Source organism: Lissotriton helveticus, chromosome 2_1 (genome assembly GCF_964261635.1).
Source record: "Lissotriton helveticus chromosome 2_1, aLisHel1.1, whole genome shotgun sequence".
NCBI classification, from domain to species: Eukaryota; Metazoa; Chordata; class Amphibia; order Caudata; family Salamandridae; genus Lissotriton; species Lissotriton helveticus.
Genome location: NC_136059.1, coordinates 314,195,477 through 314,223,133, shown reverse-complemented (window position 1 = coordinate 314,223,133; position 27,657 = coordinate 314,195,477). Strand labels below are relative to the sequence as shown.

The 27,657-nt window shown below is 46.6% G+C and overlaps 1 protein-coding gene across 1 annotated transcript in view; it reads left to right on the top strand.

The window, feature by feature from the left end:
- PDZD2 (PDZ domain containing 2) overlaps positions 1–27,657 on the top strand; it is a 1,063,478-nt gene that overhangs the window by 516,694 nt on the left and 519,127 nt on the right. Inside the window, exon 3 of the mRNA XM_078674899.1 lies at positions 24,598–24,740. Within this exon, the coding sequence (XP_078531025.1) occupies positions 24,598–24,740 (143 nt within the window). The remainder of the gene's footprint in view (positions 1–24,597; positions 24,741–27,657) is intronic.

Here is a 27,657-nt window from a genome sequence, read left to right as displayed (position 1 = left end):
TCCCCAAAGCACAGGCTATATATATCTAAGTTTGTCATTTCCACTAGAAGGTTAGCAGCTTGCGTCCTATTCATAATCCTATATTTTTTGAATATCGGGCATAAAATCTCCTTTCGTATATCTAAAATCATCGTACAGTCTAGTAAAATATGTACAATATCACAGGGGGTACCTAACAATCAAGTACAGTTACCATTACTATTTATCATGACATTTTTAACCCCATTATTCGCGTAGCAAGGGTTTATCCCAATTTGCACTTTTAGTACCTCACGTCTTAGACGGTAGTTCGGTAACCTGTCTAAATAGGGATACTGATGTTTTTCTGATTCCCAAGCCTGGGTCACATGGGACACCGATGTTTTCCGCACGAGATACTCTCGGTCATATATACAGGACATGTCGGACCCCTGTGTCCTTAGTTCTGTTTTGCCTATTATTGCATGTCCTAGCTGCGGGCATAACTTTAATCCCAGCACTCCATTCACTTATCTTAATGAGGCTCTTGTTTCTTTCGCCCAGGACAGCTCACTAATTGCAATTTCGCCTCTACACCACTGGGAAATTTTGTGGGGCTCCCCTAACATTAGGCGCTGCCAAAAACGTATTAGGGCCATACTGGCGGTTACTGCCCAAGAGGCAATTCCCAGCTCTAGTCTTGCTGCTTGTACCATTGATGATTTTGGCAACGAGAACAAGCTTTTTAGGATATTTTCCCTCCTCTTTATCCCAACATTTTTTCCCACTTAGAAAAAGTACCTCAGCCCGTATGGAAATTGTGCAGGGACCATAGCTAAGTAGGCCTGTACAACCGGCCTATCTGACATTTTACCATAAACACTATTGAATCTTTTTAGACCCTTCACAGAAGCTGATTCCCTAATTTTTAAAGCTTCCAGAAGGGTATACCATTTCAGGTTGCTCGTAAACCATATTCCCAGGTATCTGTATTCTGTTACCCTCTCGAGTAATTCCGTGCCAAGACACCAAGGGAACCTAGTCTTGCTTCTCCTGAAACATAATATTTTAGTTTTCTCCATGTTCACTACTAATTTTTTATTTAAGCAGTATTCATTAAACATGTTTAATTTTCTCTGAAGACCTCTCTCTGTCTGGTCCACAATCACCAGGTCATCTGCATATAGCAGGCAGGATATATGGTAACCTCCTAATTTTGGGCTAGCCCCTCTGACCTCTCTTAATTTCTGGGGTAAGTCGGCTAAGAACAGGGAAAAAAGCAAAGGGGCTAATATGCACTCCTGCCTCAGGCCAGTTCCAATCTGGATCCTCCCAGACAATCCTCCCTCCTTATCCAAGATTACGTGGTCCCAGTTATCTGTGTGTAAGGCCTATATAAATGCTAGCAGATCACCGTGTATTTTGTTTTTAACCAAGGTTTACCACAGCTGCTCCCTCCCCACAAGGTCAAATGCCACACAGAAGTCCACAAAGCAGCAGAATAAATTACCCCTATTCCCTATCGACTTCCGCGCGACCGCCCAGAGAGCAAAACTGTTTTATTTATTTATTTATTTAATGCGATTTTCAATAGCGCGAACTTTACCCGAAGGTGTCACAGCACTTTACATAAGAACCAGTTGCTAAACATAAGGACTTAGAATTACATGCGTTACATAAAAGATACAAATAGAAATAATTGTAAATGTACAAGATGTAAAGTCACACAAGGAGGAGATACAAACAGAAAGGAAAATTGCAAATGTACAAGTAGTAAAGTCACTTAAGGAAGAGATACGAAGGGATGTACTCTAAGAGTCACATAGGAATGGTAGATAGTACAAAGGTCTACTGCATATACTAGTGATTAGAGTTATCTCTATATACATATATATATACACATAGTAGATTTTCTCAGGGAAAAAAAATAACAAAAAAATAAAACAGAAAAGCAGAGTTCCATTAAGTGGGGTCGGAGGGGGGATGCAGTCACAGCACCAAGGGAGGGTGGGAGGGATACAAGGGTATGGAGAAAAGGTAAATCAGAAAAGGGAAGAAACATTTGAGGATAGTCAAGGGGGAAACGAGAGAAAAGGGTAAAAGATGAGGGAATGGACAAGATGTTGGGTCGGGGTCCAGAGAAAAGCGGCCGAGAGCAGCAGCAAAATGGCGGCCAGGACAAAAGCAAAAGTAAAGAAGTCCATGAGAGTCCGTGGCGGGAAGGAGACCATCTCCAAAAATGGGTGGATGCACAAAAGTCACCAAATTCAAGAGTTCAATGAGGAACCCAGAGAGCCCTCTGGTTCGGGGCCCTTGTGAGAGCAGTGCTTGCACCTGGTGGTGGAGGGAGCCTGCAGGAGTTGGGTGGCAGGTGATTTGTGGTGAGTGTGTGCGCTGTAGCACTGGATTGCGTGCACAGGGTCTGGCCGGCGTTGGCCAGATGAGCGCACGGTACTCACGAGCAGCAGGGGCGGCTTGACTCTTCTCCTAGCCCTGGTGCCGCAGTCACCTCCGTTTCCGCCCAGGGCCGCCCAGACCTTCATCCTTCGATGGTCCACGGCAGGCGCCTCCTACATGCCAGGAATGAGCTCCAACCCTTACTGCCTGTTACTCCCTGTTCTGGCGGTACTATCAGGTTATCTTCTGCCCAATCTTTCAGCAGACCTAGAATTACTTTGGAGAATACTTTTTCCCCAATATCCAGCAGGTTTATTAGGCGATACATTTTAGAGGAGTTTACATCACCTTTTTTTATGTATTGGTGTAATGATAACCCCTTTCCAACTATCTGGCATAATTCCTGTATTTAGTATCCTCAAAAACATATTTGAGAAGAAATCTGCCCACCAGTCTGGGTTAGTTTTTATAATGACTGCAGGTAGATTATCTGGGCCGGCAGCACATGTTAAATTTAGTCCAGCTATTATGCTCTTAATATAGGGAGAGACTGATTGCTAGATTGCTAGCTGATGGTCGGACTAGGACCAGGAGGATATTAGGAGCTGCATGGAATATTCACTCAAGGATCTGAGATGTCAATGGAGGCAGAGGAGAGAGAACCAAGATTTGGGGGAGAATTTGTTCTGCCTCTAATGCACAATGATAAAGGCCTCAAAGAGGAGAAGTGTCAAAATAGGTATTGAATCAGAGATGAGGGATGTCGGGAAAATGAAGAAATGAGAAAGAAAGAATGAATGCTTACCTTAGCGGCTTCTTTGTGGTTGAACCGACTAATTTGTAATAGACTGAGTTTACAGGAAGTGGTTTGAGTGACCAGCATATTTCTTTGTTGTGTGATATGTTACTACCCACATACTTTGTCTTCTCACTCAACCCTGTGCTGGAAAGCCCATTCAGAGGTATGCACTTCACATTGAACCGGGAATAGAACCAATTTGGGCAACTTCACTTGGAGTTCCCCAAAGGTGTCCATTAACTGCTTAGCTTTATGGAAGGACCATGGTTGCTGGGGTAATTGAAAATGGGTCATAATTGTCTGAGTGGGGAGGCAATATCACAGATGTGGGAAAGTCTAAGCACATCTGAACATAGCTGATGGGCCCCACCCCACCACACAACTATCTGGGCCCTCTTCATCTGTGTTACAAACGGGAGCCATATACTATCAAATTTGTACTCCTTATCATGAACTATGGCAGATAATTTCTTCATTGTGAAAATTGCCCATACTTTACCCCAACACATGTTAAGTGGCAATACTATTGGCTGTTTCCACATCTGGAGGACTGACAATCGTACTTTAAGCAGCAATTCCGAAATGAGTTTTCCCAAGGGTGTGGTTCAACATCTCTTGGTTCTTGCCTTGTAGCAGAGCAAAAGTTAAACCAATTGAAAGCTGACTTCCTAACAGATTAACTTAATCAGAAGATTGATTTAATACAAGAAACATTATTGAAAGGTAGGATTTTCAGACCACCTGGCCACTGAACATCAGTTAACAGTGTTGGACTAAGATGAACTCCAAAGCGTAGAAAATCACATTAAGGTCCTTTTTTAGGTATCACACCTGCGACGCCTCGCGAAGAGATGTCGCAGCGAGACCTATAGTCGGCGAGTCTGCTTTCAAGGAGACAGGAGATGAGCACGCTCAGCATGCCGGAATCGGATCAGGTCACGCTCGCGTTCACCATCTCCTGTCTCCCTTGAAAGCCTCCAACACACACAGCCACACCCTCCCTGCTTTTGCTTCACACACGCACGCACGCACACACACACACGAGCGCACACACAGAGAGACACACGCACGCACACACACAACCGCACATAAACGCACGCACAAACACATGAGTGCACACATACAGAGACACCCCCCCCACCTTTCTCACGCTGTCCCTTCGCTCTCCATCACTTGTGTGTCTCTCATTCCAGGCCTCCCCTGCCCCGACTCCTACACACGCCTCGGCTTCACAGGCTTTCGGGCCCCCTTCTCACTCTGCAAACTCTTTGATCGATGTTGTCTCTGAGTAACAACTTTTCTTTCGCCCCCACCCTACCTGTCTCGCCCCGTCCTATATCTTTTAGTACGTGCGTGTTTTAAAAAAAAAATGTATTGGTGAGGGGGAGGTGCGTGTCGAAGGCTTCCTCCACAGTAACAAATACCTCCTCCACTTCTGTTTCACCCATCCGCTCCACCACATTCCCCACATGGCACCCTCGGGTGCCCCACAGCGCTGTGCCCCACCTCACCATTCTCGAAGCCGGTGGAGGTCTCGCAGTCGGAGATGACCTGCTGGGACTTCCACTGCTTCCTCCTGGACATCTCCCTCCCTTGGGTGCCCGCTCTCGTCGCACCCAGGGTGCCCCCCGGATGCAGTGGGTGCTGCCTGAGGCGTCTGGTCGCGTTCAGTGCGCTCCGCACTCTCTACTGCGAGAAGCGCTGAAAGAGGATCCTGTCCCCTCCCAGCAGCCTCCTCCAGGCCTTATCGTGCACCCAAAGAGGGCAGCTAATCCCCCACCCTCCGGGGCCCTCTCTGGCAGGAGGAGGGGGGCGTTAACCCTTCCCCTCCTGACCTCCCCCAGACCAGGCAGCTGGCTGGTGATCCCCAGTTTGGATAGGTGAGATTTCTGATACAGCAACCGCGGTTCTCTGGATGGCCTCTAGGCGCTAGGGGGACGTAGGTGCTTCAGAAATGTGCAGGAATGACAATACTGGAGACTCGACCCCCACAAAGCATAATCATCATGATAGCATCAAATAAAATTGTTATGTATCACTTGGCAAAAGTCTACAAAGCATGGCATATATATGTGCACCGTGCCGCTGTGACTCAATGTCTTCATTTTATCGCCCTAAATTTGAAGATTCTCAGTCTGGCTAACACGACTTCTGTTTTGCACAAGTTTGCAGCAGGTCCACCAACCCACTCAGCTCCCTTACCATTTTACAGTAGCAAAAATAATATGGATTGTATTTGCCAGTAACTGATATTATGGTTGATAATCAGACGAGGATATATACAAGCAAGAATTGACAACCGCTATCGTTTCCACTTCTCATAGTAGAAACGCAGTTAGTTGTTTATTTGCAAAAGTAACAGCGCCAAGGTGGCACCATGTTTGTTTAGAGACCACTAATCCGCTGGTACTGCTACCCATCCATGGCACTCTCTAATGTAAGCATATAGTGTGCAGCCAGGCTGTGCGGCATCTGCAATGTGACTGTGCAGGTGGGCATGTCACTAGCAGTGGAGGACATCTCAAATTACATAACTGATGACAAAATGGACAACATCACTGATAACACCATAGAGGTGTAAAGCACAGAGTACTGTGTGCATATGTATGGGTGCATACATGAAAACAGCATAAGCCCCGGAGATCAGTGTGGTTGTACATGTTAAAAGTTATATGGCACAACGTTTACAATCAGTAAAGATCGGGGTGCAATACTGTATGGTAAACAACGTAAAGGATGAGCGCACCTGATGTGTGTAGCAGATGTATGTTTCACAGTAAGTTGTGACTTAAAGCCAAAGCCTGTTGCAAAAGATCTATGAGAAAGCCCAGAGCTTCTGTTGACAATAAATTATGCACAAGTGGATATCAGAGCATGAGCCGCGTTAAATAGTCCAAAGTTTAAAGTGATGTTATAGTTAGATATAATAGTAATATTTAACTTACAGTTAAACAAAAACGTAGAATTTCATTGAAAAAAACAACAAAAGTTAAAGTGACATTATAGTTAGGTCGAATAATAATGTAAACGTATTGTTTTAAAAGATAAAAACACTGAAAGTCTCCAGGTATAGTCTACTGAACTAACTATAACTTGCACCCTCGCCATGCACTGCAATGGGTATGACCTCACTTATTACATCACTTATGACATGTTCAGTGACATTGATGACATCACGGATGACTTGTCAAATTCCTTCATGGAGGACATACACCCTCTCCGCCAATCCGAACGCTCTATTTTTTTAGTTTATGGTTCCACGTAAACCCCCACAGGGCAAACAATCAAGAAAACACTGACTTTTGAACCTCAATTATTCAAAAAAACTGCTTAATGGATTTACACCAGATCACAAAAAGTACACTTTTGAAGTAAATACCTTGTTTCTGCCAAGATTGATGTAATTCTGTTGTTCAGCTGTTTTTTCTGCATCACTGTCTGAAATTACTATGGAAAATTTCTCAGCCCCCATTTGACAGATTGTTAGAAAGGCGGCCTCTGGGGAGGCAGAAGATGTCCTCGCCTCTTTCCTCTCCCAGGGCGGCGGCGGCGATCTGGCGGTTTGGAGGACCGGTGGTGCCGGGTCGTTGGTTCATCGGGCAGAGGGGGTCATTGGCATATTGACCGGGCCGCTGGCATCTGTGGCAGGTAACGTTCGGGCGGGGCCCCGGACGTGCTGGGGGGGCCCCTCTTCTGGCCAGGGATGGTGAAGGGGAGGTCGGGGGCGGCCCCGCGGGGGAGTCGCGGCTCCTGTTCTGGCCTCCTCCGCCGCCTCGCGGGCGGTGGTTCCCCGGGGAACCTCGGCCGTAGTCTCCCATAGGGCTCCGGGGGACCCGGGTGCTCACCCATCGATCGGCCTCGACGGTTAGTCTACGTGGCTCGGTCAGTTTGCTGTCGAGGAGATGCTGCCTGAGTTCGATAAAACAGTTGTTAGAGAGGTGCTCCCATACAATGAGGTTGAACAGTTGCTCGTAGGTGGTGACCTGGCTGCCTTTGATCCACCCCTTTAGGGCTCTGCTATAGAAGTTCACGTACTCCACCAATGTAGTACCGGGGAGTTTTTTACAGTCGCGGAATCGCTGCCGGTACATCTCGGGGGTGAGTCCATAGTGAGTGAGGAGGGCGGCTTTCATGTGTTCATAAGAGGTCATTTCTGCGTCTGGGAGCTCCAGCAGGGCGTCTCTCCCTTCGTTGACGAACTTCCCCCATAAGCCGGCACCCCAGTCTTTCTGGGGTACTCGATGAGAGGCCATGGCTACCTCGTAGGCCTTAAACCATTGCTGGATGTCGTCGTTTTTATAATATTCCTTGACAACATCTTTGGGGATGTGGACCTTCGTGTCCGCAGGAGGAGGTGGGTTCCGGTTCCCGGAGGCGCTGGCCTCCCCAGTTTTGGCCTTGATCTCAAGTTCTTTTAAGCCACGCTCGTGCTCGAACGTGAGCTTCTTCTCCTCCAAGTCTCTCTGCCTTCGTTTCTCCTCTAGGTCTCCTTGCAGCCGTAGTTGCTCAAGGGCTATCTTTTTCTCGGCCAGTTGTAGTTCTCCGTCCAGACGGAGTCGGGCGAGCTCCAATTCGTGGAGCCGGCTCCTATCTCGCTCTCGGGCGTCTTCGGGGGAGAGGCCGTGTCTATGTTCGTAGGTCTTTCCCCAGCTGGGGTTGCGTCGGTCTCCGGGTGTATGTTCGGACCTGTGTTGTCTTCGCTCTGGGGTGGCGTTGCTCCTGCCTCCACCCATGTTTGTAGGGCCTGCTTGAAATCCTCCTTGGTGCTTAGTCCAGTGGTAGCGATGCCCAGGTCCTTGCAGAATTGTTTCAATTCTTTGTGGTTATAATCTTCCAGCCGTTCTTTCTGGAACTCTGCGGTTGGTCTGGTTTATTTGGTAGTCATGGTTGCGGTGTGTTTCTGTCAGTAGTTGGTGAGTCACTCTCTGTACGATTTGCGCGGCTCGGATCGCACCGCCTGCCACCAATGTTAGAAAGGCGGCCCCTGGGGAGGCAGAAGATGTCTGACTGACCACCCCGAGGCCCACCTCTCCTTAGGAATTGGCCGAGCGCCGTCGAGAGGCCTCCTGGGTGAGGGCCCTCTCCTAGAATCGTCACAGTAGAGTAATCACGCTGCTACAAAGGGACACCACACAAGAGAGTCTTCTTAGAATCTTTATCAACACTAACAATTGGTTCTTTCGGTAATATGTACAAACGGATCGGGGGATCCTTAGAGTCTCGGTAACTGGAGGGAAAGGGGTAGCGGGACAGTCTTAGTACCAGTCTGGCACGGGGATACCCTACGCTCAACTCTCAATCCTCGAGCTGGGGGGCTCCGCGAGGTTTGGGCCGGGCTCCGAAGATGGTTTCAGCGAGGTTGGGCCGCGGCAGCGCCAGCAGGACTCCAAAGATGGTTTCAGCGAGGTTGGGCCGCGGCAGCGCCAGCAGGACTCCAAAGATAGTTTCAGCGAGGTTGGGCCGCGGCAGCGCCAGCAGGACTCCAAATATGGTTTCAGCCAGGTTGGGCTGCGTCAGCGCCAGCAGGACTCCAAAGATTCACGGTTCAAAGTAGCCAGTTCTTCTCTGGGTCAGCCGCGACAGCGTCAGCAGGGCTCTCGACTCCAGGATACAACTGCTGACCCATCCCAGAGCTGCCCCAGATATAGGTCTGGAGTCCTTTGATGTCCGGAACCTTGTGCCTGAGGGTCAGAGGGGCCGGGATGAGAGTGTCCAGACACCCAGCAGGGGGGTGGAGCCAGCGCCCAGGGAGGCCGGAGGGCGATCGAAACCAGGCGTCTGGGGACGGCTGGAGGCCCATCGAAACTCCCCTCCTCCTGGATCCGCCAAGTGGCCGTTTTACCACCTGGTTGGATCTTGGTGCCTTGATGTCGGGGCTTCGCTGGGGCTGTGGCCGAGGTCGGGCCGAGGCCACTTGGTCCGGACGTGGATTGTCCAAGATGGAGTCGGGGCCTGAAATGGTGGGCCGGAATTGGGGTCGGATCCGCAGAGTGGGGCGAGCAGGGGTCGCCGGGCTCCCGAGGGGGAGAGCCGGGGGTCGCCAGGGGTGGCGGCTCTCGTGAAGGTTGGAGGGGATAGCTTTAGGCCGGGGGACAGGGGTCGATGCTGTCCAGGGCCCGCTATGCGGAAGAAGTGGGACCACGCCACGAGGCCGGGTCCAACACAGATCACTCCGAAACTTTACTTGTTGATGTGTCTATCACCTATCTCTTTCACACCTGTCTATATCCCCCACACCTGACACCTCTCTCTGATGTCTCTTTAGTCCCTCTCTCTGTCTCTCTTTCTCTCTCACATAGGCACACGCACAACTGCATACACACACACACACACACACACACCCCTCCCCCATGACTTTGTTTTCCTTCTCTTCATTATTTCCCCATCCTACTCTTTCACCTCTAACCCCTGCACCCCTGTCCCCTCATTCACCCATATATTGGTAAGGCGGGCACTCGGGCAATGGCCGAGGGGCCGGTATCCGAGTTCCAGCTTTGGACTGCTTTTTTGGGCAGCCTGGGGGGGGAGGGCCGATTTGGGTGGTGTCAGTGTTCGGATGCCGCCAGCGGCCCAGTGGGTGCCTGAGTGGCCTTTCTGGAGGCAAATGGGTGTCCATTACCTCCCTTTTATCACTGGGCAGAGGTGTCACTCCCTTTCTCTTGCTGGGCCGCCCCATTCATGTATGCAGATTGGCCAGGGGCAGGGGCGGGGGCCTGAGCAGAAGTGGCCTGACTTGTATTCAGGCGTGTTTCACCAGTGTGAACAAATCCGTGCATTTTTTTTTTAAGTTTCAAAAACATGCCTCTGAGAGAGGCCCCTCCCCCCCTTCTTTTTATAAAGAAAAAGCAAGAGTTTTAGCTATTAGCATTGTAAATTACAATGTCTTTAATTTGTTTTAAAAACCAAAACAAAGGCATTGTCATTTACAATGCCAATAGCTCAAACACAGCATATGCGAGACCTATTGCATTGCAAATGCTTGTTTATTGTTTGTTACCTTTGAGTTTGCAGCTACTGTATGATTTCAATAATAGACTTTTAGATCTGTTTTCTGGATGTGAATAGATTGTTTGAAAAATCACATCAATGATTTTATTTTTCTGTCTATTAGCCTGCTTCGGCTAAATGAAAGGTTGTTTGTACACGCTAATGAAAGTAGAGGACGTTTAGTGTACCACAATTCTGAAACTTAAACTAGGTTGCTTACTTGAGTTGCTTTTCAGCCTTTTGTGATGCCTATGAGACAAGGGAAATGGTAAAGCACTGCACCTCTTCGAAAAGGTTCATGGGCGCCACAGTGGGTTTATTTTTGTTTTTTTCCAGCATGGTGTTTTGCTTTGAGATTGATCCTGAAAAAGTGGCCAAGTCTTCAGAACCTGAACCCCAGTTTGGAGACTTGAGTACAAAAATACTTTCAGGATAACTTTTGTCTTCTTTTACTTCACTGAGTAGTGTTACAAGGTACTTTATGGTTTGAAATAGGAAGGAAGCATTTGTGTTGGCCACTGATAACCTTAGATTAACATGATACTTGTGAAATGATGAAGCCAGCAGGTTGATGTGTTATCACTGGAGTGTTCAGCTTGATTGATGTTATGTGGCTTAGAGTGAATCCAGCTTCTAATTAAAGCACCATCTCAACTTTGTCCACAAGCTTATCAATAATTTCCAGTTGGGCTTGAGTTAGGCGGATCATAATTACCTTGATGAACATTAGGGGAAGAACTAATCAGTATATGAACCATATGCCTTGACCCTTCTTCAACCGTCCTTTGTCCAGTTGCAAGGTAGACTAAAACATTCTTTTCACTCAGTTGGAGGCCACCTGAGCAACCGAGAAACCAACAATCCAGGGAGTCAGTTCATTCAAATCAAAGTATATCAAAAGATGAAACTTCCTCTTTTGTCCAAGACCGCCTGAGCGACCTGTTGTGTGCCCTAACAAATGTTCCCATGTCTCTTTGTCTTCAGTACGTAGCACATGCGTGCCGATGACTCTCAGGTTCGTATTAGTTAATCTATTGCTCTAAGAATACCTGCTGTATCAGAGACTGGGCCTCGCTTAGTGAGTAAACTACCCCCACCTCGACAGATTAAAAGCGGAGGTTATGATGATAGCTTACCGGGTCCATATTGCCCCCTCTTTTTTTGGTGCCCCACTGAATGCTTGAGGATCTGTTTGAGAACTTTTTGAGGTCATATGTGGCACAAAGTGGTCTTTCAAAACAAAAATAGGCAGTATAGCCAAACCTGTTGCTCTTGCCTTTGTAGAATCCCTCCATGGCTCCTGATGCCCCATATGGTTGCTCTTATCCTTGCAGTATCTATTCCATGCGTCTATTACCAACATATTGTACACGCTACAATGAGTGCATCATGGCTTCTCTGGTTAAGTAGAGGGTCAATTTAAACCCCCCCTACCTTATTCATATATGGCCCTGCAGGGGAGTGTGCTGCCATAACCGTCCAGATACATGCAGCCATATTCTGCAACAAGATGTGAGGGCCACCTCCTTGAGCCATTCCGAACTCTCTATGTTCAACTACAATAGTTTGGAGGTGGTCCCTTTATGCTAAACTGTCATCTATTTGGAGCTCCTTTCCTTTGTCTCTGCTCCTTGAGGTGGACTCTAGTAAGGGAAGAGGTGTGGCGCAGCGGCCGGGGTGCCTGACTTCAGACTACGGGGTGCACGGTTCAATCCACGGTGCCAGTGGCAGGTTAGCCCAGTACCATGTGACTCTGGGCAATAGCTCGCTTAATCTTCCCCACGGCCCCCAGCGCCGGGACACCACTTCGGAGGTAGCTGTGCGCTTTACAAATACTGGTATTTCATAATTGCTTGATGAAAGCCCTCTCTCATTGCCCCATCATGTGGACTCAGTAAAAGTCTTTTTTTTGTTATTGTTCAAGGGCTCTAAAGGAACCTTCCCAACTTCCCTAATGGTATACAGAAGCATTAAATGCATGAAAGATTGCTACCCTGCTCGGGGGGAGACAGAATTATTTGGAAGAAGGGTTCTCAGATTGCACTGCGGTTTTAGGGTTAGGAGAAGGAGTGGCTACAACAAGATGTTATGGAAAAGAAAAAAGCGCTTGAGAGAAGCAGTCTTTATTCAGGCACAGGGAAAAGAGACACATGGGGAAGGCAGAGGAGTTGATGACGCACATAAGAAGGGGAGGGCGGGATGGGAGAGGAGAGCAGAAAAGTAAAAAATGCAAGATTGGAGGAGAGAGATGGGGATTCAAATTCTGCATGGAAACATTAAAGATGTGAAAAGGGCCATGTCAGATGGAAGGAGACTAAGAGACACAAGGAACAATATCCAGGATGGGAGGTGAGAGACAAACGTAGTATGAAGGCAGAAAGATGGGAAGTGTGGCGCAAGCGGTAAAACGAGAAGCGAGGGACAGACAAGAGATTACCAAAGAAAAGAGGAAGTAAAAAAATGTTGTAAAAAAAGAAAGATTGAGAAAGATGATGCAGACAAAGGAAGAATGAGGAAAACACAAGATGATAGTTTGGCAGAGTGAGAGTGAAAGGTGGGAGAGAAAGTGGGAAGGAAAGAGACCACAAAAGAAGAGAGAGAAATGTATTTGAAAGAAACGGAAGGCTGGATTTCCCGTTAGTGGGGGTAATCACTGGCTGCTGCTGTGTGTGTTTGCTTTGGAAGAGTGCCACTAATCATCAATAGTGTTCTAAAACCCTTCATCAGCACCGGGCCCAGATGTATATATTTGGGCGAAATAGGTGCCAGGTGGCCCATGTCCAGTAATTGCAGAGATGGTGACTTCAAAACCTCAGCAGCATTGCACCAAGGCAGATTCAGGTTCATCTCATTTGACAAAATATGGGCCTTTTCTGCTATTTCCTTCATTAAATGGAAATAGCAGCTTTCTTGAACTCAATATAACGTGTCAGTGAAACTGTCACACATAAGGCAAAATATCAGTCATAAATGCACCGTCAGCCTGCAAACGTCACTCATAAACAACCTAAAACCTGGCAGCAATGAAAGATTGAAAACCGCTTTATAGGCATCTTTTACAAACATAGCAGAAATGTGTCTATTTTTGAATGTGAAATGCAATGCTCATGTGAATGCTCTTTCTGCGACACAAAAGAAGCGCTTACATTGGTTTCCAATGGTGCATGGACGTATCTGCCCACACAAAGCCTCGCTTTGTGCACTGTGCCTTTGTTGCCTCTTCTGGCCCTGACAAGTCCTGTCCTGCAGTCCAGACCTCACAACTATGGCATATTAAGCCAATGTTTTGACTACAGTGTAGGGTAAACACTTCAGAAAGGCTTTCATCTACCTGAAGCCTTCGCTTCTTAGACCATTTATTTATTTTATTTATTTAAAAGGTTTTATATAGCGCTGGCTAGACCCGGAGGTATCAGAGCGCTTTACATGAGTATCAGACCACAGTTGCAGGTTACATCGTAATAAAGGTTACACAGTTGTTAGAGCATGGCAACATAGTTACATGTAAGGGCGAGATAGACAATAATGACATATACGTAAGGGAAAAAGCAGGCAAGAGGAGAGATTCAGGGGAGGTAGACAGAGAGTGAAGGAGGGAAAGAGGAGGGAAGGGTGAGAGACACAGCATGGAAAGAGGAGGGGGAGGGTGCCGGGGACACAAACCGGTAGACGAGTCAAAGCTGCGTCCAAAGTCCAGTAAGTTGTGATCCCAGGGGAAGTGGTATCATTTCCCCATCTCTGTAGCGAGAGGTTCCCTTTACGCAGTAGACTCTCTCAGATGGGTCTATGAGACTCCAAGGCCTACATACTGGATCCTTCCCCAAAAAGGGGAGAGGGAGGGTTTATGGCAAGGGGTACCATACAGAGATAAAGGGAACTATCCCAGACCTCCGCTAAGTGAAGAATCCCTTAACACTGTGGACTCTCTCAGAGGGGTATCTGAGATTCCAGGACTGGGATGCTAGGATCCTTCCCCAACAAGGGGAGAGGGAGTGCTTTGGCAAGGGGCACATTCAAGGAGGCCAATTAAGGTCTATTTCCATTGTGTGTGAAAACCCAGAACAAAGTGGACTCTCTCAGAGGGATCTCTGAGACTCCGAGGCAATACTGCTGGAACCCTCCCCAACAAGGGGAGAGGGAGTGCTTTGGCAAGGGGCACAATCATGTAGGCCGATAAGGGAAAGTTGGGCGGTGGGGGGAAGGGGGGTGACTGTACAACGGACAGGGGGTGGAGTGCTATACATAAGGTTCAACATAAATAACAAAATGACACCAGTTACACGATTAAATCAAATACTAGAAGAACATTTCAGGAGGATAGAAGATGAAGTAAATGGATCTAAGAAGGGTAGGAGAGTATAGATACATATGTGCGACAAATTGAAGAGCGAGAAGGGAAGAGAAATAGAGCGGATAGGGGCAAAGGGAGATTGAGAAGGGAGAGGAAGAGGGGGTAGACGGGTTGAAGAGATGAAGGGAAAATCTGCTCAATGGTCGACTGGGTAGGTGACGGTCGAGGAGGGAGTCCACAGCCAGTCTCCCCTTTAGCTCACAAGGTAGTTCCATCGGGCACCAGTCAGATGGCTAGGTCTCTAGGTTAAATCAGGTACGGGTTACATTGGTAGTTCGACACATTTAACGAGCATATAAGACAAGATTTATGGCGCGAGGGAGGGTAAGGAGAGTAAGGGTAAAAGGGAAATGAGGAGTGAGATACAGCGGGGGGGCCGAAGGAATTTGACTGTCCAATGTCCAGGGGGGTAGGTGACGGTTGAGGGGGCGGTTCTTAGCCCATCTCCTCTGCATCAATTGAGGTAGCTCCATCCGCCAAAGTGCTTGGTCTCCACTATCAGTGGCAAGTTCACAGATTAAATGTAAGAAGGGTGAACCGGATAGGGATGGTGGGATGGGGAAAATGCACGAGGTCAGGTCGGTGACCACTCCACTTGTTGTAGTATTTATACCCTCTGTGCAGCATGGGCATCATCCGTCACTACTCATCTCTTCTCCTGACCTAAAGCTGATGACTCTCACTTGGAAATCAGCACCTGGTGTCATCCTGAAGTCAGGCAGGTTTGGGTACTCCCTAAGGCATAAACAGCAGTGAGAGGCCGGTATCCAAAGGCTATGTACAAGATCAGAGGGTCCTGTTGCACCACATTGTATTTCAGGAGTTGTCCGCTATTATTGATCAAAAGTGGTCGCCATGTTGGAGTCAGGCTACCCGCTCTGGAGAGGTTTCTTTCAGTGGGACATGCTGGAGTAGAGGTGCCCCGTTTTGTAGGCTGAAGTAAGGGACAGAGAATGCTGCCCCCGTGGCGCACCCAAGCTCCCCGTCGCTCACCTAGGCGAAGGTTGTGGCGTTCGCTGTATCCTGGTGAACGGCCGGCATCTTAAGGTCAGGCTGCATCAATAATTTCCCTCAGAACTTCATGCTTCATGTTGAGGGCTGCACTTCGGTACCTCCGCCAGCGTGGAATGGACTAGTGGCTCCTCTGTGTCCTCACGGCTCAATTTCCAGCTCCCGGCAAGAGGAGGGAGGCACAGGTTTCAGTGAAGGTCCAGATGGACCCACGGCCGCCCCCACCGAGCCTTAGTCGTTTATGCATCTCCATCATTGGCCTTCACAACTTTTTATGTAGCGTTGAATTCGGTCCCTAGGAAATTGAAGTGCTGTATGTAAGTCTACAGGCAAAACTGTGCAAAACGATCATTAGTCCGATACCATTTTCAAGCCTTTTCGGATGCGATAAATCAGAAGGTGGTCCATACGGAGCGTAAAGCTGTGCCTTCACCAGTCATAGGCCCATCCGACTGAGATAGAGCAAACATTAAAATTCACAGATCTTTCAGTCAGATAAATCCAGGCACCTGGGTTCAATTTGTGGACATTTAACGCAGAGGTAGCCAAATGTCTAGGAAATGGGATTGTGGGATGACAACCAAGGTCCAAGTGAGCAGAACACAGGAGATGAACTGTTGCAAAGGTCCAACCAACAGGGATGAGAGTGATCACGTTGAAGGGCTAGTTGTGTAATCTGCATCTTTACTGTCATGGAGTGGGTAAAGAGGGCGAGAATTGAAGTTTACCCTCAATCTTATCCTCAGTCGAATCACTTTAAACCCGGAGAAGGGGAGATGATGTGGCTAGCGCTGCCGACTTTCTAACCGGGAATCAGGTTGGAATCCTAGCCTTGGTAAACCTCCTATGATTCTGAGCAAATCATGTACTCTCCCTTTGCCTCCCTCTGGTTATCTTCTAAAGCGCTTCGATGCCTTGGGCTAAGTTGTGCTATGTAAAAATATCTTGCAGTTTTCCTGCAAATAGGAGACACAGCGCATTAGCATGAGAAGGGTGTAGGAAGAGGTAAGTAAAGTCAGGATTCTACTAACCGAAATTAGGATGCTTACGCCTGCTGCAGGGCCACAGTGATTGCAAGAGGCTGCTTTTAGCGGCCATAAGGACATGCCATCTACGAGATGGCATTTTATCATTTGTTTTACATGCATTTACTAGTTGGAATGCTGGTCATGCAAATAATTGCGCAACTGCAACAAAGCGCTTTTCATAACTCACATTCCACTTGCTTTATGAGCAATTAAAGACATTTGGATTGCCAAGTTTTTTCACCACAATGTAACTACAGTGAAAGAACTTTAAAAGCAGTACACTTAGCCCAGAAACTATACTTGATTTTGGACCAACAATGGGTTGGTTAAGTGCTGCATTTTTAATAGGTGACAAAGGCGGGATCAGTCAACTTTATACAACTTGTATCTTTTGCACCTTGTGATAAAAAGGGTGAAAAGGAGGAGCTGTTGTGATAAAGTTGTGCTTTCCATCGAGGTTTGTGATTAATGTGCCCCAGTGATTGCAGCTGGTGGGGCCAGTTCTCATTTTTGGAGTTCTTATTTGTCATCATTAAATATTGAGCAGTAGAAAGTCTGCCAAGGAGAAAAGTAGGAGGAAGATAATGATAGGGAACAGAGACTTTGGTAGAAAGCAGACATGAAAGTGAACCTGAGCAATCCGTTAAGTAGACACAAATTGTAGGGTAGTGAAAGAAAGGGGAATGAGGTGGAGTTGAACTTTCTGGGAATTCAGCTCCACCTACACCTCCAAACTGACTATTAGGTGTGTCGGCAGTGGGCTTGTAAGAAAAACTTTGATCTTTTTAAAACAATGTTTTACTTACTTTAAGGACTAATACATGTTATGCCCCCCACCAGCCTCCCCCCCCCCCCCCATGGTGAGGGAAGACGACCCTTGTGTGCTCCTAAATACTCTGAAAATGCAAAGATTTATTTAGCTCTATCAGTTCACAGAAACTGATGTCTAAGCAGTTTTAATGCATTTTGGGATTATAATAGCAGTGAATATTTGGTGTGGTTTCCCTTGGGATAAATACTTCTCATCACCCTCTTTTCAATTATTGAAAAGAGCCTGTGACATTAAGGGGCGTCGGCTATATGGTGTATGTATATATATTTATGTATCGTATCTGGTGATGTTAAAAGGAAAATGTATGCAAGGGGTTCAAAATGGACATGCCCTCTCCTCCGCCTTACATTTTAGTTCATGTATTCATGATTTTGAGTCTGGCAGGGTCAGTTGAGCTGAGACACCAGGGCAAAGTGGGAGAGGGCTCATTTACTGTTGGTAAATGCATTACAAATTAGAACTGTGGGTCGCCTAAAGTGCTTGCATTGTAAGTCTTCTTGGCATATTAGTATGCATGGGAAACCATCAGCATATTTAGCTTTGCAAGTGTGCATGCGTCATAGGGTTTGACTCTGTCTGATGAGAAAGAGAGGGGTGGAGGGAGCAAGCCCTAATCCTTGCATTCAAGGGATACTGATGATTATCCTGCGGTACTGAGCCTAGCACCGCAGTATTAGCCACACAGCTCCATTTTGTGATCTTCAGCAGTGGGTGCTTCATCACCTATGACTCCTTCACCTTCTCATCCCCCCTCCTTAGTTGCTATGACAATTCATGACCTATACAGAACATTTTCCGTTTAACCCTATGAGCCATCATCCTTGCCACCTGTTTGATGCCTCCTGGTCCAGAGGTCATAGATGTTGTGCTGTCACTTGCGTAGGCTGCCGCTGCGATCACAACTCCAGAGACGTTGTCTCCTGAGACCCTGGTTTGGACTCCCCTTAAGGGAGCCCTCTCAGACATTGGGCCTCGTGTTTCTTGCCCTAGTTTTCAAGAACGAGTTCCAGTAATTGAACTCGGACAATTATATCGGAAGATGCATGCATGGGTTACCGCATGAGACAATTGCAGCAGTTGGTCAAAGGTCGTAGACAGTTAAGGCATCGATTTAGATAGTGGGGTCACATAAAAAAGGTAGTTCAGAGCCTGGTGGAGAGGGTCCTTCAGTATGGATGTGGGCGATTCACCAAGGTGCCTGTCAAATACGAGGAGCTCGAGGTTCTTTTTGTAGGTGGCTAGGCAGGTGGTTAGGCAGAGGGACGGAGGTAAAGAGTTCCAGATTCTTGTGGCACTGCAAGAGAATGACTGGCTCATGTAACGTTCTCAACTGAAAGTGGAGTGTTCCAGGAGCAGGGATTGGGAATTTCTGGAACCCCTATTAGCTGAAAAGATTTTTAGTTTTTAGGTCTCGCGACCTATCGATGCGCGCAAGCGCATCGAGCGGAGCGAGAATTCAAGTAGGCAAACTGCTCGTGAAACCACCAGCTTTTTGCTGGCGTTTTCATGAAGTTCACGTGAACCACGTGAACGCGCATCAGGCACTCCTCCCACACCTCACGGACACAAGGCTCGCAAAAGGCTCTCCTCCCTCCCCACATCAAAGGCATCAATCACCCTCCCACAGGCTTCCCCAGCGCTGCCCCGCCCCCTGCTTCACGGCCAGGCCATCTGTTCCCTGCCAGACCTCTCACACCTCCGTCACAGCATGCCTGTTTATTGCCCTGGCCACCCCTCACCCCTCTTTCTCTAACTTTCCTGCCCTCCATCGCCGCCGGCCGTCAAGCATTTGCTGTCTGCAGTCAGAGCTTGTTGAATCCGTGTTAAATGTGCACAGCTTCCCGCTTTTTTTTTTTTGCTGGGGCACCCCGCCATGCTGGTAGATAGCCTTATTTGACATGATAAGAGCACCTCTCCCCGCAAGCCAAGCTGCTAATTTCTTTACCTCTCCTTGCTATGTTTCCTCTGTTCCTCATTTTGACTGTCATTCTGGATCTACTTTTAGCTGTCTCCCTCCTTCTCGAAATCTCCATGTTTCTTTTGAAGAATGTTTCTCCCTGCCTTTCTTGTTTTCTGCCTTGGGCCAGCCCCGCATTCCTCTCTCGTTCTCCCACTCAGCGGCCCCTCCCTTTCCGTATTATTTTTTTCTTTCAAGGTGCTCTCTCTCTCACTTTCATTTGCTTCTCACTTCGCTTATCCCTCTCGTTCTCACTCTCCTAATCCCGTCTCTTACCTTTGCCCCCATGTCCCCCGTAGCTTGCTTTGACTTTCTTGTCTGTTTCCTTCCTCCTTCTGATCTTTCTCATTTCTTATTATGCTCCTCTCCTCTTCTTTCTTTCATCTCTTTCTTTTCCCTTGCAGTTCCTTATTTTGCCCTCGCCACCCCTCCCCCCTCTTTCTCTAACTTATCTGTATCTTTTATTAGTCATCTAGATTTCCTCTATTTTCCATCCATCGCATTATTCCCTCCTCACATCTGCCAAAATTGGCCCTATGTATCTGAATTTTCTCTCTCTACCACTCCCTTTCATTTCCCTTTTTTTTTTTACTTTAAGGCAGCTCGACTTTGCCAATGCTTGTTTAGAACTACCCTCTCATCCCGCTTCCTGCCAGCCCACTTCTCCACTTATTTCTACTTTGCGTGTATGTTGGTGCGTGAACTCAGAACTGCTTTTACTATTTAAAGGCCAAACTATTGGCTTTATCAATGCATGTTTGATGTTGTCTATGACAATGCACTATTTCTGAGAAGCGCATGTTTTTTTTTTACCAGCCGGTAAACTATTATATAGCTAAGAAACATCTCAAGCTCTTTTATTTTCCCGTGCTTGTCAAAACCTCCTTTTCACTTTGCAACAAAAACATTTTAGAGGAAACTTTTCCGATAAAAGGGTTATTTAAAAAAAATAAGCAAAATATAATGAACGGGGGCAGCACGCTTTCCAAGCAGCTCTGTTGTGCTGCCGTTGTTTTGCTACTTGCACGACTATTAAAAACAAGCATTGGCATTGCCAATAGGTCTCGCTTGTGGGACCTTATAAGTAATTTAGTTTTGCAGCACAATATCCTTGTTGCATAATCGGATATTGTGCTGCAAAACTAAATACTTATAAGGTCCCACAAGCGAGACCTATTGGCAATGCCAATGCTTGTTCATTTAGCTAGGGAGGTACAGAGGAGTGCAGCACCCTGTGGGTACACGAGCAGAGGCATCCGTTTGCTGTTTATTCTGTTTTATGGTTTGCAAGATGGAATTTCATAGATCCCCAAAAAAGTCACATTTCTTGAGACCTAGTACGAAGCTCGCTGCTGCATGTAGTGTTGCTCTCAGAGGGCCTAGATGAACTTTGAGAGTGCCTGAGAGAAGGACAATTCCATAATCTGGTCTAGAGAGAATGAGAGACTGCCCCACTGTTTGGAGGTCTGGTTCTGGGATCAATTGTCTGGGCTTCAAAGATGCCTAAGATGGTGTTTTGCGCTATTGACCATAGCTGTGATTTAGCTGTGAAGACTGAGATGACTCCCAAGTGTCATACTTAGTCATCTGGCAGTCTGGACAATGGCAGGGTAACCATCTACAGTGGGAAAGTTAGCCATCCATTCCTGTACAAGGGTTTTTGGTTTCAGAGGCAAAATCAAAAGAAATTCTCTTTTGGTTAGGTTTTGTTTTAAATTTTAGTTACTCATCCAGTTTTCATATTTAAGAGCGTGATTGAAAGCAGAGCAACGTTTTCTGGGGGGTGATATTTTCGTGTATATTAGGGTGTCGTCGGCGTAGAGGTGGAAGAGAATCCCAGAGTTTCTGAGATTTACCCATAGTGGTACCAGGTAGAGGCTAAGGAGGGTTGGGGAGGGTATCGAGTCTTGCTGGCCCCTTGATGTACACCGACTGGTCTCCAGAATGAAGTACCCATTTTCACTATATGGGAACGATTGATTATGTATGAGTAGAACCAGCTGAGGACTGTGCCTCCATATCCCATGAGTTGTTCTAGAGTACAAAGGAGGTCCAGGTGGTTGACAGTGTTAAATACAGTGAATAAATCCAGGAGGACAAGGAGGCAGGAGTTACTGGAGTTGAATATTCTAAGGTAGTCACAGTTTCTTAACTGTGGCCCTGTCGGAAACGTGTTTATGAGGTTGTTTTTGTTCGAATGTCTGAAGCGAGTTGGTACACTATGTAACTTTCAATGACTTTGCCTAAAAATGGTAGTGTGGAGACTGGGCGGCAGTTGGTCATGTTCTCTGGATGGAGAGGTTGTTTTTTGAGGAGAGGAGAAACTGGACCCACTTTTAGTAATTCTGAAAATGTGCCCTGTTTGAGAGAGGCGTTGATCTGCATAATCCCAGTCTGAAAGCACAAAATTGACCTCTGTCACCAGGCCCAAACTGGATTACAGCCTAAATTCCACAGAACTCACCCTGGAGACATAGCACATAAGTCAATCAGTTCCACACAGTCTCTGTATGTCTACCATGGCACAAAACTTGAGTGTTCAGCCAAGTACTGTCTGACACACTTTTATTAGTCTTGCTGTCTCGCCCACCCTGAGCTGGGTGGGTTCACCGTGGAATCTTGGGAACTATTAATAGAATGACCCCTTCCTTCCACAGCCATGCCATTCACCGACATCCCGCCCCCCCACCCCCACCCCCCACTCCCTGCTGAGCTGTAGCTGGGCTACGAAAGAATCTGTGGCCCTTTGCTCTTTCACACTCCTCCAATTGCCACCACACCCATTAAAAGGCTGTCTATTGGATATTAATGAAACAAAGATTGCTGTCCCAATGTAAAATTTTGAATGATGTTGGTGGGTAAAATTTCTAAAGCGGTTGAAACCGTAGTTAACCAAATTACTCTGTCTTTTTAAATCTGTTATTAAGCTGTTATTTTGCCAGACCTCTTATAAACCAAGTATGGCATTTCAAACCGCTCTCATGTCATGAAACTTATGAATCTATTATTATATAAACTACTTGTATGCAGTAGTAACTGTTTTTATGAAAGGACTCTAACACCTAGGGTCTTGTTCCCATTATATAAAACTGGAAAGAAAAAAAGACTTCAGTTAAGTACCTAAATATGTAAATCTTTGCACATAGTAGATGGAATGTTAAAGTCCCCTTATTCTTGCAGTTTCAGAAAGCCGCGCCAAAGGTGAGATTACAGATGTCCCCCGAACCCTGACAATGGCATTCGGTCTGCACTCCTTGGTAGCTTAGTCGAGTAATCAAGGCCTATCTGGAAGGTGGTGTGCATGTTGAGACTAGACAGAACACACGCATCACAAATGCACTAAAGATAGTTTGTCATGCCACAGTTGCTTTGTATTCAAAAGAACAACAATTTATTAACACCATGGATGCACAAATATCTGTACAGTAAAAAGAAGAACCAAATAATGTAAATCACACAGATCACTAGATACCAAAATATTGCACATAAAAAACACTTTCAACGCTGGTCCCGAAATACATAAAAGTCACAATTGCAACTGATTGGGAACACTGTGCTGTTTGTAATGAAGGTTTAGAACACAGAGGATCATGATTCACCTGGCAGAACCGTGACTCCTCAAGTGCTGCTCGTGATCATGATAATATCAAACATACATAAAGCGTGGAACCTTTTGAGGGGAAAAAAGGTTTGGCCTGGTAAAATTAAGTAACTGTGTTTGGGGTTACAGGGCTGAGAAGCCTTGCTTTCTCCCTTGGTTGGATCATCATCTCCAAGTCAGGGTGGCTGGGAGAGGGGATTTTGGTACTGGAAATGGCATGGGCAGATTGCAGTCGTGGACGGCTTGACTCATGGGTGGGGAGATGGGGGTGGGGGAGGAGTCTTGCGGGGGATCGCGCGGGGAGGAGGGTGTTTAATTTAATTTAAAAAATATATATATATATAATTAAACTCACCTGTCCACCAGCCGGGTCTTGCGTTTTCTCTGCTCTCCTGCTCTCCAGGAACAGGAAGCAGAACCAGGCAGCCAAGCTCCCTCCCTCCCATAAACCAATCACAACGCTGCTCAAGCAACGTTGTGATTGGTCCAGACGCCGCCCAGCCAGCGGCTTATGGCGAGGCCATTTTCTCCATGTAGGCTGCATTGCAGCCTACCTGGAGAAAAGGCAGAGTGCGCATGACTGGTTTGGGTGGCCCCAGGGAGTTGACCAAACAGCCTTTGCACACTCGGGAGTGGGCAGGCACACCACTCCTCCCCTGCCCTTCTCTCAGAGCAGCAGCGCCCACCCGCCCGCCTGCAACCAAACATGAAATGGTAATAATAAAAGTTATTACCATTTTATGTTTCTGCTTCTTGCACTGCGAGAAGCAGTGGGGCGACACTCCTCTGCCCTAGTGGAAGAGCCGACCCTGGCAGATTGATGGAGGGGGATGTTGAGGTGTGGACCACATGCACAAAGGGTATGCACAAGGGCTGCATCTGAATCTGGGTAGCACACACACCAGTTGGTTGTAGGGCCTCTGTTCAGAAAGTAGGCCTGAGAGGTGATGGGCCTGTGCTCAAGCTCATTGGGTAGAGGCTGACACGGGTACCAGGAAGGGCTTAGTTGAGAAGTTCCACAAAGATGAACGAAGCAAGTGCCAAAGTTATGATGAGTGTTTGCCATTCAAAATCAGGTAGAGGGCGGGTTTTCATTGCTCTTTGTCCCTGTCTTTGTGTTCCTTGGACTGTAGTAGCCTTCATCTTTCAGAAACGGGCAACATGACCCTCCACATTCAGGAAATCTCATGGCAGGAACCATGCATGTCCTATGCTTTTTCACAAATCTTATTGCGAAAGCAAGGTAGACCATGGTTTCACATATTCATGCTCCGTACCAATCACAAAACGGGCTGTGTATTGAGGTCACTGGAATTAATTTACATGGGTGCAAGTAGACCTTGTCCCTAGAGCTACTTTATCCCAAAGCTAAACAATTAGAAATGCACCAACCATGGAATGAGTAAAGTGGAGGTTATGAATGCTACAGGGTAGGGAGAGCAGTTTAGTTTCTCTCTTTTATTGACCATACCAGAGGGCACTAGTTATGCCCTTTGAATCATAAAAGAAAGGGAAAAAACTACTGCCTTGTCTGTCAGTGACTTTTTTCCTTACATCTATGCTTCACAGCATTGCTTATGACTTTGGTGAGATGTGATGGTGTGAAATTGCCGCTTCCAAACTGGATGTTCTTTGACCAATTCAAAACTAAATTTATTTTACCTTTTCATCACCAGCGTGAGGGCTGCTGTATATGGAAGATGCATATGGTGAAAGGGGAAGACGGCCTGGGCGTCCAGATCACTGGAGGACGGGGATCCAAGCGGTCACCGCATGGTATCATCATTGCCCACGTGGAGGAAGGAGGCTCTGCACACAGGTTTTTGTCAATTACATTTTTAGAATGTATTAATGTGGTCTGTGTTTTTCATTTGCATGCTGAACATTGGGAAAATGTCTCTCGCAGCTGAAAATGTGACTAGTGTCCCCCACACCCGTAAATGAATGATTAATCATCTCATTGAAAATCTAATTGTTTTCCATTAATATATATTAGACTGGTTTTGCATTTGTTCTAGAAACCTTCCAGCCTTTCTTGGTGAAAACAATTTAGATCAGCTAAGATCAGCTCTTTCACAGTCACTATGCTCCAGCTGGTTATGCAGCTATTTCCTTCCATGAAGGGATCCCCCATCCTGCACCTCGCACACCTGCAGAGTCTCTCAGAACAGACAAGTCAGAAGTGCTGAGAGGGTATTACACAAGCAGAGACTCACTCTAAGAGTTTACACAGAGCATTTCCACAGGCACAGAGTCTCACCTGCACAGAAAGTCCCAGAGAGCGATTCAAACTTATAGCGCATTAGATGTGAGCTAAGGATCCCACAGGGCAGTGGTAAGTAAACAGTAAAAAGGTCTCCACATGTATAGGGAGCCTCAGAGGTCCAAGCTGTAGGAGAGTAGGATCTGCTTCCTATGGTTACCCCCACTTTTTGCTGTGTTTCACTGGTTTTTCGACTTTAGACTGGCTGTGGCCCTGCTAATCAGGACCACAGCCTAGCTGTTCTCTCTCTAAATTGATACCATGTACTTTAGGTACATACCAAATTGGTTACTGGGTCACCCTTATGAGTCCCTATATATGGTACCTTAGGTACCCAGGGCATAGGGACCCCAGAGGCCTACCAGGGGCTGAAGCATGTATTGTGCCACCCCTGGTTAGCCTTCCAAAACGACACCACAGGTCTGCACTTGCAGCCTGGGTAAGATGGTGTAAGAACACCTTACTTAGATATAGTATACCTATATCTACCCTTACATATAGACACATATTAACCTATAAGTAAGGCTCCCTGTTTTGCATTTTAACAGATTTTTGCAGATAAATACAGACAGAAAACAATGTGTTTTAGTCTGCATTTATTTTTAAAAGTGGATAAATACAGAAATGTTGCTCCTTTTAAGTGACTCTCCATGCTGTCTTTGATGAATTATATGCCAGCAGCTGAGCATATGGACAGCATGGGAAATTAAAAGAGGATGAAATGTATTTAAATAACGGCATATGTCAACATACATTTATGGTATAATGCTAGTATTTAGAAGTTATGTATTATTTGATAGCTTAAATAGCTAAAACACAACAGACATCAAAGTATGAGTATGCATTTATCAGTTAAATAAATATGGAAATGTACAGTTTTTCAACTACATTTAAAAACAAAACACAAAATAAATATGGATACATACAGATAAAATGACCAAAATATAAATATGGATAAATACAGACGGAAATGTTAAAAAAATAAATACCATAAAACCGGGAACCCTACCTATAAGTCACTCCTATGGCAGGCTTTGACAATCCTGAAGGCAGAGTGCTTGGCTTTGTGTGAGATGGTGCCCTAGCATGAGCTGAGCCCCTCTGCAGCTTTGGGAAATATCTCCTTATAGCTGTTCTATGATATAGCCATACTATATACTCTTAAGTGCATTATAATCCTCGTGGTTAAATGCTAACTTTGGTTTGCCTTTATCAAAACATGTCGTGTAAGGTGTCACACGATTTGGAATACTAAACCCCCGCCAGTTCTGGCGGCGGGGTTGCATTCCACCCTTCTAGAGGGAAAAGACATGTACACACTGGTATAGCCGGTTAAAGTTAAACAGAGCGCCAGCGTCACAAAATGGATGATGCTGCTACAGACAAGAGTCTGACCTCCTGCTACTGGACGAAACTCCGGCAGGGGAGGCCTGGACAATAGGTTTCCTGTCCAGGGAGGTGCCAGCACCTCCCCTAGCAGGCTTTATTGTATTGGGGCAGGGTGGGTTGCATTCAGTGAATGCGTTTCAGACACTGCCTGGGGCACACAAGGTGCTTCATGCATTTCCCAGTTCAAACCGGTTGCGGGGGCACTCAGCCCCTGCTCTGGCGCGAAACTGGACAAAGGGGAAGGAGTGTGACCACCCCCTCCCCAAGTCCACCCATAGGTAGGACCTTAGAGTTAGCCCAACCCCTAAACTTAGTATAAGTATAGGAACCCAGTCCCTAGGACTTTAGATTACCCTAGACGAAACTCTGAAGAAGAAATCCTGGACCATCGACATTTAATTCCGACTGAAAGTCTGAAGAATCTCCCTTGTGGTCAAGGAGTGACCCCCTGTTCAAACAGGCACCAAAGGATCCCGAAGAATCTGCAACACAGGACACGAACTTCCAAACATCTCTAAAGCTGACACGAGTTCCCAGCAGAGTTGAGACCTGTAGCTGACACGAGAGACGTGGGACCAGAACTCCTGGTCATCCTGAATTTTTGCGACTGCACCTACTTCCAGAACTTGTGCATTGGGGTATTTGAAGACGCTGCAGCACTCGACATCCTTCGTGGGACAGCTCTAATCCAGCTCCTGCTCGTCATCGATGCCTCCTGGTCCTCGTGCCTGAAGAGTCCACATTGACTGCCTTAGTGCTTGCTTAGCTTGGCACAGCACCAGGGAAGGCTTGGTGCTCTGAGCACTAGATGGGTGTGGCCTCTGTGAGGATGTTTTACAACCATGCATGTTTATAAATTGAGCAAATCATCCGCAGAAACATGCATGAAACTAGTGTTCTCGAGCCGTGGATAGCATTTAATATGGTCCTTTAAACAACATTGTTGGGGGGTAAATAAAACAAAGACATAAAAAATTTAAAAAAAGACGTACTGTAAATATAATGGCTTCTCAGCCCCTGCTGCCCTTCATCATGTTGGAAAGAAGTTGGAAATTTTATGAAAAGTTAAACAGCCGCAGTTCAT